Here is an 11691-nt window from a genome sequence, read left to right as displayed (position 1 = left end):
ATCCACCATATTTTCCTCTTTTCTGATGAGAGCAACTTTTGCCAAAAGCACCAAAAAGTGGTTCATGGACCGTGAGATTACTGTGCTTGTGGCCTCTCCATTCTTCCTCCATACTCTGGGTCCTTGGTTTCCAAATGAGATGCAAAAGTTGCTCTCATCAGAAAAGAGGACTTTGGACCACTGTGCTTTATTAAGACTAGGGTCAACACAGCCATCTACCAGGAGCACTTCATGCTTCCTTCTGCAGACGAGATTTATGGGGATGCTGACTTCATTTTCCAGCTGCCCACACTGCCAAAAGCACCAAAACCTGGTTCAATGACTGTTGGATTACTGTTCTTGATTCGCCAGCAAACTTGCCTGACTTGAACCCCATAGAGAATCTATGGGGCATTGCCAAGAGAAAGATGAGAGACATGAGAGCGAACAATGCAGAAGAGCTAAAGGCCGCTATTGAAGCATCCTGGTCTTCCATAACACCTCAGTAGTGCCACAGCTGATAGTTTCCATGCCACGCCGCATTGAGACAGTAATTGCTGCAAAAGGGGCCCAAACCAAGTACTGAGTACATATGCATGCTTATACTTTTCAGAGGTCCGATATTGCTCTATGTACAATCCTTGTTCTATTGATTGCATGTAATATTCTAATTTTCTGAGATGGTGCATTTGGGGTTTTCATGAGCTGTACGCCATAATCATCACAATTATGACAAATCATGGCTTGAACTATCTTGCTTTGCATGTAATGAGTCTATCTCATATATTAGTTTCACCTTTTAAGTTGCATTACTGAAATAAATGAATTTTTGCACGATATTCTAATTTAAGAGTTTCACCTGAATATGTCAATGCGTTGATTTGTACTAAAAATGTTTAGCTTAAAAGTGTGGAAAATGTAATGTATGTGTGGATGACTCTTTGCATGAGTTGTATTGAGGGAAAAATAAGAAAATGATTCCCCAAAGAGGTAAAAGGCTACATTTTGCTAGAGTTATTCTTTGCTTCCAATCTGTTGAGGAAGGGGATTGGACTTCATTGTCTATATTTCCCTTTCCATCCCCATGGTTCTTTAGTGAAAATTATCCCTGGGGCTAAAGAATCGTTGCCCCTATCTCGAATGGTATGATTGTTGCGCTTTTTAACTAAGTATTGTTTTGTGTTGTTGTTAAACTGTCTGTATCCCCCTTCCCTTGTTTGAGTTGTGAGCCGCCCTGAGTCCCCTTAGGGAAAAGGGCGGCATACAAATGAAATAAAACTCTAAACTCTAAACTCTAACCCAAGAGCATATAGATCTGTTAAAATGTTCCCATTCTCACTTTCCATATTGGGAATCCCTAGGTACCATGCAATAATCTCATCAAATTCAAGCAAATGTTGGTGCTTTCTTAATTACACCAATGCAAACAATGTGCCCACAATGACTTTGTAAAATGAAACTTTATTTAATTGGTCATCTCATCATGCTTCAGAATCCCAAAGGTGCTTTTTCAAGAGGCAAGTGGACTTTCTGATTTTTCTTTGAAGACACTTCTTGGATGAGAAGCGAAACATCTTCAAAGAAAAACTAGAAAGTCCAGTTGCCTCTTGAAAAGGCACCTTTGGGACAACCATGACCTAGATGACTGAGAATCTCCCTATAGACATCAAACTCTAGAATCCTTGCTTTGCTGCAGAATAAAGAGCAACATCCTGGTTTATTTGCACAGAGAAGGCAGGCAGGGAGTTGGTAGGGTTTATTTATTCACTTAGCAAAGCCTTAAGCCAGATGTGAACACACACATATTGTAAGTATTCTGATTTTCAGAGCAGAAATGGCAGAAGCAGAAAAATCAAAGAAGAAATGTAGACAATATAATCCAGATTACTGAACGTGGTGATTTAAGACTCCTGCTAAGTGACTTAAAACCAGACATTGGGAAACTGGTATCACTTCATAAAGCCCATCCATCACATTAAGAATTTACTGAGCAGTGAAGTAGTTACTAAATTTTACTGAGTTTACTAAGTTACTAGTTACTAAGGTTCTTGATCAATGACTATCAGAATTTGAAAACCTGGTATCACTGGATCATGTTCAACAATTTTATTGAATTAACATTAACTAAAAAGGTTTTTAAATTGGATTTTGAATAAATGTGCAATTAATTGTTACAGTTTTGAATTTTACTGTTACTATCTTCCTTCCATCGTGCAAACTGCCCAGTCACATGACCCCCCCAGCCACGCCCACAGAACCAGTAGTAAAAAAAATTGAATTCCACCACTGGGTGGGGGGCACGGAGGATCAGTTTGTAGCACCAAAGGGGTGGTGGACTGAAAAAGTTTGGGAACCACTGGTATAGATAGTCCTCAACTTACAACCATTTGTTTAGTGCTTTCAATGTTACAACAGCACTGAAGATGACTTATGACCAGTTTTCATAGGTCCGTCCATTGGAGCATCCCCATGGTCACATCATCAAAATTTAGACACTTGGCAACAACTGGCATATATTCATGACAGTTGCAGAGTCTTGGAGTCGTGTAATATTCCCAATTGGCTTCCAGCAAACAAAGTCAATGTAGGAAGCCAGATTCACTAAACAATTGCAATGATTTGCTTAACTGTGGCAAAAATAAAATGGTGCATAACTCACTTAACAACTGTCTTGCTTAGAAACAGAATTGTTGGCGTCAATTGTGGCCATAAATTGAGGACTATCTGTAGTTTCTAAATACATAGTTGAGAGGCTGATGGCAGTATTACTGTTATGGTTATTATTTTTTCCTCCTTCAAGGTAGACATAAATAATAATTTAGTGTTACTGCAGTAGGTGGTTATCCACAAATCTTGTGGTGGAACATACAGAAAATACAATATTAAGATGATCAGCATTAGAAGAGGAAATACTAGAGTTTAATTTAATTTGGATGTTTTATAAACTGATTTAGGAAGATTTGACTTTAAAGGATGGCATGTTGTTTCAAAAATAAAATATTAAGCACATTAAATAAAAGGAAGAACATTATAATTTTGTATATATATATATATGCTTATATGAATGCCAAAACTATACTAAATCCCAAATACTAAACATGGGAAATTTGTTTATTTTTCAGTTCAAGCCACTTTTGTGAAAGAGGAAGGTTTTTTTCCAGATTAAATACTACCTCTTGGTGCTCTTTGTTTTACAGGGCAATACAGGAAAATACAGACTTAATATTAGAACTTGGATGTGGAAGAGGAGACGGACCGAAAAAACCCCTACCATTCATGGAGGGAAATGTTTAGAGTGATTCTAGTCAGGACAGAATATGATTTTGATTAAAGGTAGCCAGGAATTTAGGAACCCCCCAGAACTGAAAGTTGATGGCACAAAAAATTACAAAACCCTAGTTAGATCAGCTTGTGTACTATGAATATACAATTGGCTGTCATGATAAGAACAGGGAGGGACTTACCTGAGCTCTGTGTACCCTTGGTGTATCTTTTAAAAAGCTGGGGAGGCAGTTAGTTTGAAACTTAGTTGGACTGTTCGACCAAACTGGAAAATGTTTCGGCTTTTCAAACACACTAAGCAGCTGTGCTGCTTTCAGATGAAACGAGCATTGCAGAAACCACTTTGGCCTCTCACTTCTTCATCACTGGTGAAGCAGAACAGGTAAGTGAAGAAAAAATAGCACTAAAAATGTTGACATCTTCAGGCTCTGTAATCAGAGTTTTACTTTTACACAAACTTTTCCAGTGGTAATCTATTAGAAAATTTGATAAGAAAATTCTGCTTTAATCGTAATGAGCATTAGAAAAATAGATTAATAAAAGTCAGGGTGTTTTAAAATATTAGGATCACCAGCTACAAATCTGCAAATGAAAAAAAAAATACTTTTGAAACTCTTTTCTCTATGAAAAGCATGCACAAGTGTTTTCAACTTTCAACTTCTATCTTGTCTTTAATTTCAATATAACTGGATATTTCTTACAATCTCTTCTCTTTGTGAAAGATCATTTGTGAATGTTTATGTTAAATGTTAAATTTTCTAAAGGAACCCAGAGAATCTGATCCATGAGAATGCACGTGAGAAAAACCTTTTTCCAAATTATGCAGATTTTGAATAGTAAGCCCTTTAATTAATTGGTAATGCAGAAGGAGTTCGGGCCAATATGAACATTGATGGCAAAAAGGGCCACAATTAGCTCAGGCATCTTATAATTTATAAAACAAATATGAGAAAGTCTGTGGTTATCTATTTCCCAGTTTTCACAGCAAGCATAGTTTCTATTCCAGTTCATTAAACGTATATTTTTACTTTCTTCCTACTTAACAAATATTTTCACTGTGTTGTACTTTCCATTTTTCAGATCTCAGTTAGATAGTTCCAACGGTCTCACATATTTTCCATGAATACACAATGAAATAATAAGCCCAAAAGTCAACTGTCAATGCAAAATTCAAAGCTGGGACACTTATTAGTATACTGATGTAGACTTAGTTGCTTGTAGCCTGATAAACTATTCCTTTAAATAAGAAAATACTCTTTATTTACTTTGATATTCCACCTTTATTTTAATAAAAGAGCTAATTTTATATTTATAATAATCTAATCCAAATTAAAATTAGCAATACAGGGAGTCCTTCACTTACAACAGTTCATTTAGTGATCATTTAAAGTTACAACAGCACTGAAAAAAGTGACATGACCATTTTTCACAACTACAACATTTGAAACATCTCCATGATCATCTGATCAAAATTGAGATACTTGGATACTGGTTCATACTATGAGGAAGCCAGATTCATTTAACAATCAGGTCACTAACTTCACAACTGCAGTGATTCACATAACAACTGTGGCAAGAAAGGTCGTAAAATAGGACAAAACTCACTTAACAAATATCTCACTTAGCAAGAGAAATTTTGGTTTCAATTGTGGTTGTAAGTTGAGGACTACCTGTATCTCTATGACAATAGGAAGAAAAACTCAAATAAAAGCAAGGAGACTGAATTTTTAGAATACGCTTTTTGTAGGGTCTTTAAGGAGCAATAACTTAAGTAATATATGCACATACCCTTTGGACCTGACCTCTAATGCTGTCCAGCAGTGTTGATCTTGTGCAAATGTAACCAAAGGTCTTTGTATTAAACATTAACCTCTTAGATAACAATATGTTATGGTTAGGATGAGCAAGTATCATTTAGGCTATTGGAATGCATCTTTTTTTAAGATGCTGTAGATCTAAACACAGTAAAAGTCTTGATTCCACAGTTCACCCAAATGCTAAAAGTGCAAAGAAAACTTAGATACTATTCAAATAATATATCTCAAGTCTTTATCCATATTTAAAATAAATGTTTCTATTTTGCTCTTCATACGAACTTGCAAAAAACTAAAATCTATAAAGCCAAATTTATAAAAGTATTGCTACAACAATACAATCAGTGACAATATAACAAAACAGAAATTATAGAAATCATTCTCACCAGTTCCCAAAGCCTTTTTTAAAAGGATGAAAATATAACGCTAGAAAATAAAAAGAGGCTATTTCAAGAAGAGTACCATAGTGAATACAAAATATTTGGTTTTTGGCAGAGACTTACCTAATTTCTTTCAGTGACAGAAAAATTGAAATAATTTTTCAATAAAAATTGAAAAATTGGAACTCAAAATTTAGAAGCAAATCCTCACTACCATAAATAGGACTTTTTTTATTTATTTGTTTATACAAATCACATTTGTTTATACAGATCTCAAAGAACTGGGGATGTCTGTAATACATCTATCATTGAATGAGCCCCCTCTAGCACTAGGAATGTCCACATTCATTTAAAAAGCATTCATTCATTTCATTTCATTTCATTTATTGAGCTTGTATGCCACCCACTCCCGAAGGACTCCAGGCGGCTTACAATAAAACAAGGGAGGGGGATAATACACAAGACAACATATTAAAATGTACAACAGTCACAATTTCCGAGGGGCTGGATATTTCGAAAGCCCCCCGACCTGGTGGAACAGCCAGGACTTAACGGCTTTGCGGAAGGCCGGGAGGGTAGTGAGGGTACGGATCTCCACGGGGAGATCGTTCCAGAGGGCTGGAGCTGCAACAGAGAAGGCTCTCCCCCGGGGAGTCGCCAGCCGGCACTGGCTGGCAGATGGGATCCGGAGAAGGCCTAACCTGTGTGATCTAATCGGTCTATGGGAGGTAATCGGCAGGAGGCGGTCTCTCAGGTACCCAGGTCCGATGCCATGAAGAGCTTTAAAGGTAACGACCAGCGCCTTGAAGCGGATCCGGAGACTAATGGGTAACCAGTGCAGCTCGCGGAGGATAGGTGTGACGTGGGTGTACCTGGGTGCACCCACGATCGCTCGCGCGGCTGCGTTCTGGACCAGCTGGAGTCTTCGAACACTCTTCAAGGGCAGCCCCATGTAGAGCGCGTTACAATAAGCAGTAAGCCTTGAATGCAGCAGTAGTCTTATCTGAAGGCTGCAATTGCAACTCCAAGCACCTTTGTGTCATTGTTGATTGTAAGGTACTTCTCTTTTCCATAATCTTCACATGAATATTGGAGATCGAGTGAGAAAATGAGCACTGCATTAATTTGCGCCTCAGATTGTACGGCAATGCCTAAATGTGGAGCAACAGTTATTTACACAGTGCGGTTTAATTATAGTAAATTTACCTAGTAAACAAGATTGTGAATATTTCTTTTCTTTAATCCCGGAGCATAAATACACCTGCTCTTGTTATTTGCTTGTGGGATATTCATGAGGCAAGATCCTTGGCTGCATCAGTCCGAGACATGTTTGTATTGTAAGGTATTCTTCGTAATAATGTAGAAGTCAGAATTATATCTAAGTGTGTATTGTGAAAAGCCTTCCCTCTTTACTTGTCTTGCAGTTTCTCCACAGATTCTGTACAATCACCCCATACAATCTCTCCATGGCCTAAGGATGTGGGTATCCTTGCTCTGGAGGTTTATTTCCCATTCCAATATGTAGACCAAAGTGAGCTAGAGAAATATGATGGCGTAGATTCAGGGAAATACACCACAGGCCTAGGCCAGAAGCAGATGGGTTTCTGTGCTGCACATGAAGACATCAATTCCTTGTGCTTGACCGTTGTACAACATTTGGTAGAGCGAAACAATCTCGGCTGGGATTCTATTGGCCGCCTGGAAGTTGGAACAGAAACTATTATTGACAAATCCAAAGCTGTTAAGACTGTTCTGATGCAGCTCTTTCAGGATTCAGGAAACACAGACATTGAGGGCATTGACACAACCAATGCCTGCTATGGAGGTACAGCTTCTCTATTCAACTCTGCTAATTGGATGGAATCCAGCTCCTGGGATGGTAAGTGTTCACAGACTTTAGTTCAGTTCTTTTAGTGGTAGAACCAGTGGTGGGATTCAGCCGATTTGGGCTGGTTTGGGCAAACTGCTTGTTAAAATTCTGCCCCACCCCGCCCAGTCACTCCTCATCTTGTCTGCTCCCCTGGCATAGCTGCTGCTGCTGCTCCCCATCTGGCTCCCTCACTTGCCTCAACCACACAGTCTCTGAGGGTCAGGCAGCTTGCCTGCTTTCAGCTGCATCCCATGTGGCACTCTGCATGGCTGAGTTGATCTGCCCTGATTTGCCTGGCAGCCTGCGGGAGCCTGCAAGTAGCAAGGCCCAAATCCCAGCCTAGCTGCCTCCCATGTGGCCCAGCCAGCTTGCCTGCCTCTGCGCCTCACCTGCTTGCCTGCCTTCATCGTGGCCTACCATGCTGGCCATGCAGTCCCGCTGATCTCTGTGCCTTACCCGCTCTGCTCACAATGGCTGCCCACAAAGATAAGATACTTGGCCAAAGGGCCACTTTGGGGTGGACATGGCGAGGCTTGGCTGCCTTTTGTGCCTGGCTCTCACCATCCTTTCACCCTCATGCCGCCCGCTCGCCCTTCACCTCAGGTCAGGGGACATGCCAGACCCTGACTCTGGCCTTTCCTGGGGCCTCCGTCTGCATGCTGCCCGCTTGCCCTTTGCCTCAGATCAGTGGATGTGCCAGCCCTTGGCTCTGGCCTTTCCTGGGGCCACTACCCGCATGCCACCCATTCATCCTACACCATCCCCTCCCAGCCCTCCGCTTGCTCCTATCACCCTTTGCCAAATTGGCTTGCTTACCTCTGCTCCGTTTCCCCTCCTTCAGAGGCCCCCTACTCATTCTCCCTGCTTCTTCCCCTTGACCGCCTCTTTCTTTGCCCTGTGACCTTACCTTCCTCCTGCAGCTGGTGGCAGAGAGGAAGGTGAACCGGGGCTGAGCTGTCACTGCTTGGGTCCCCACCAGCCTGCATGTCACCCCTGACCTGGATTCTCCACAGCTGCTAAGAGCCAAGGTGGCGCAGTGGTTAGGGTGCAGTACTGCAGGCCACTTCAGCTGACTGTTATCTGTAGTTCAGCGGTTCTAATCTCACCGGCTCAAGGTTGACTCAGCCTTCCATCCTTCCGAGGTGGGTGAAATGAGGACCCGGATTGTTGTTGGGGGCAATATGCTGACTCTGTAAACCGCTTAGAGAGGGCTGAAAGCCCTATGAAGCGGTATATAAGTCTAACTGCTATTGCTATTGCTATTGCTATTGCTATTGCTATTGCTATTGCTATTGCTATTGCTATTGCTATTGCTATTGCTATTGCTATTGCTGGGCTTTGCCTGCCGGGAGGGCGGGGGTGACCAGGGAGCATGATGCTACGCTGCCCGCATTGCCCCTCTGCCTGCCGCCACTCCCTCTCTCGCCCACCAGCCTGTGCGCTTTGGTTAAGCGTGGGCCACCACTGTGAGAATGGTGCAAGCCCCAAGGTAATGCTGATGGCGGGAAAGGAAGATCCGCTCTGGGCTTGCACTCAGCTAAAGGGCTGCCTCAGGGGACAGAACATTCTTTTTAAAAAGCCTGGACTTTAGTCTCTGTGAGACACTAATTTTGTGGCTTTTGGAAAACCAGGATCTCTCCATTTCAACCAAGCTGGGAAGAATAGTTCTAACACTGCTGCGATAGAGTTCAGAGAGTAAGCTTGGGAGGTTTGGGACTCTCCAGTGACTTTAAAGGAGTCATTTTGTCCTTGCTTAGACACTTGGCCTCCACCCAGAGTTCTGTGGTGGAACCATTGGACTGTAGATAGAGAGAGGGAAGTAAAGGATATGGCTACCTCCTTCCACAGGGCTTCCAGGAATATTACTAGGGAATGGCTACTTTTTGTTAAAGGAGCCACAATTTCAGAATGTGTCATTTTGTGCCATCCTAATATTGAGTCGTTCGATGTTCCTTGAGGTCTTAAGCACAAACTGTAGCCATACAAGCTATATCTACCTTAAAAGAACTATATGATTTTTCTTCTTTCCACCCTTGTTATGAGTTTTATGACTGATGTTGCTGCTATGATTTCCCTCATAGCTCTTTTCACCAACAGAGTGTGGTTGAAAAGTCTTCCTTCCCCACCAAGGTTTCTCAAATCAGACAATTTTGAGGGGGAGAAAACCCTAACATGTTATCACATGCATTTTTGATCTAGGTCCTTTCTTTCAAACCTCTCTCCTGTGCATCCATTCATTAAAGCTTCATTCTCACCATATGTAAACTAAATAAAGCTATGTTTCATCTGTCTTGAAACATTTTGCTTACCTTTTCTGTGCTTCTATTGGCTCTTTGATGTCAAAAGAGAGGTCCTTGGGATAGGGGCCTCTCTCTTTTTGGCTTAGGCCAGTGTTTCAGCAAATTTAAGATGGGTGGGGTTCAATTCCCAGAATCCCGGAGCTGAACACATCTTAAAGTCAGTACTATTCAAAAACATTGGCTTGGGTAAAGTGTTATGGTCTTGAATAGATAACAGCTACTGGATCAGGAGTTGAAGCTACAAAAGAACTTTGGTCCATTTTATGAAGAAAATCAGAGATTGTTTTTCTCTTCATCAGTGTTGACACTTTGGTGATGCTCTTGTCATGCTAGGACGCTATGCCTTGGTGGTTTGTGGTGATATTGCTGTGTATGCTACTGGAAATGCAAGACCAACAGGTGGAGCTGGAGCTGTAGCTATGCTGGTTGGACCAAATGCTCCTCTGACTTTAGAGAGAGGTCAGTAAAAACATTTCTCACACACAAAATGTCTGCAGTGAGCTGTTTCTGATTTCTCTGTAATGCACCCTCATCCTCTGAGAATTCACTTCCTTAGTACAGTGTTTCTCAACCTTGGCAACTTGAAGATGTCTGGACTTCAACTCCCAGAATTCCCCAGCCAGCATTCGCTGGCTGGAGAATTCTGGAACTTGAAGTCCAGACATCTTCAAGTTGCCAAGGTTGAGAAACACTGCCTTAGTACATTCTATCACAATCTCACTGAGACCATTATTTATTCCAGATGGTGGAATTATCTGATTCAATACAAGACAGGTTTATATGGAAGAAATAGCAGCAGATATTCTGTATTTGTCAGTTTGTAAAAATGGATAAAGTTTCCTGGGAACCTGGACCTTGGAAAGGGAAGCATCTGGGAAATGATACAGCCAGAGGTGGGTTTCTACCTATTCAGTCCGGTTTGGCCGAATAGGTAGTAACTCCAGCGGACAGGTGACCATACCCGTTCTATCCTCCATGGCACCATCTTGGTTTTCGGTTTTGCACATGAACAGAAACAATCTTCATTGAAAAAATGTATTTCTCCCCTTTTTAATGCTGTGTGCATGTGCAGACCGTTTTAAGTGCAAATACCCCATCCACCCACCCCACCCAGTCACTCCTCACCTCCCTGGTGGCTTCCCTGCCTAAGCTGCCACGTGGTGCCTACCCTGCACCCCAACTGAGAGGCCTCTTCCTCCTGCCTACAGGTAAGTCTCACTAGCCCCCCCCCCTGGAGTTTTCTGTGCCATCCCCACCTGGCTTGCAACTTTCCATGATCCCCATGAGCCCCATTTTGGCTCCTAGCAAGCTTCAGGCAGGCCTGCTAGGCCCAAAATAGGGTGGGGGCAGCCCTCTGCACCCATTTTAGCTCCCAGCAGGCTTTAGGCAGGCCTGCTAGGCCCAAAATAGGACATGGGGGTGCCTAGAAAGCGTCCAGCCAGCCTCTTGGGAGCAAAAACAGGAGATAGAAAGAAATCCTCACCGTTTGGGGATCCCAAGTGCATGGAGCAGAGGTCTTAACGTTGCTAAGTTTGAAGACCTCTGCTAGCTGCTATCCTTAGGCTCAGGCTAAGCTAATCAATAGTGAAGCTCTAAGAATGCCAGATGATCAACGGGCATGTTCTCAGTTAGGGGCCCTAAAATGGTGTTTAGCTATCCATTCATTTTGGGACAAAGATAAATGCTTCCAACCAACTAATTATCGGGTTTCCCCCCTGTGGATCCTACAGTCAAGGATTTCCTTAGTTTCAAAGTATTGTTCACCTTCTATCATGATAGGAACAGGTGGTGTAGGTGGAGTGGTGAGATTACTTCTCTTTTGAGTAAACTAATGTGAAATGTGGGTGGACTTGCCTGAGTGTGTTTGGAAGGAGTAGTTCTACTGTTACTGGGTTGACAACTCTAGTGATAGGGAAAGGTCCAATGAAATTTGGCCCTAATTTCTTTGATGGCTGCAATGATTTCAGAAATTTTGTAGATAAGTATACGCTGTCTCCAACATGGAAAGGTTTGGGTTCCACTCTTTTCTTGTCAGCTTGAATTTTAAAAGCTGCTTTAGCTTCCTC

General features: G+C 41.9%; 1 protein-coding gene across 1 annotated transcript in view; it reads left to right on the top strand.

The window, feature by feature from the left end:
- The first annotated feature begins 3050 nt into the window (after positions 1–3050).
- HMGCS2 (3-hydroxy-3-methylglutaryl-CoA synthase 2) overlaps positions 3051–11691 on the top strand; it is a 41885-nt gene continuing 33244 nt past the window's right edge. Inside the window, exons 1-3 of the mRNA XM_087726570.1 lie at positions 3051–3643; positions 6880–7334; positions 9959–10084. Of these exons, the coding sequence (XP_087582696.1) occupies positions 3534–3643; positions 6880–7334; positions 9959–10084 (691 nt within the window). The 5' untranslated portion in view covers positions 3051–3533. The remainder of the gene's footprint in view (positions 3644–6879; positions 7335–9958; positions 10085–11691) is intronic.

This window comes from Thamnophis sirtalis, unplaced genomic scaffold (assembly GCF_051295495.1).
Source record: "Thamnophis sirtalis isolate CommonGarterSnake01/CBP01778 unplaced genomic scaffold, rThaSir2_p1.2 scaffold_12, whole genome shotgun sequence".
Classification (NCBI taxonomy): Eukaryota; Metazoa; Chordata; class Lepidosauria; order Squamata; family Natricidae; genus Thamnophis; species Thamnophis sirtalis.
Note: the sequence above shows the minus strand (reverse complement) of the source record. Positions and strands in the feature narration are given on the sequence as shown.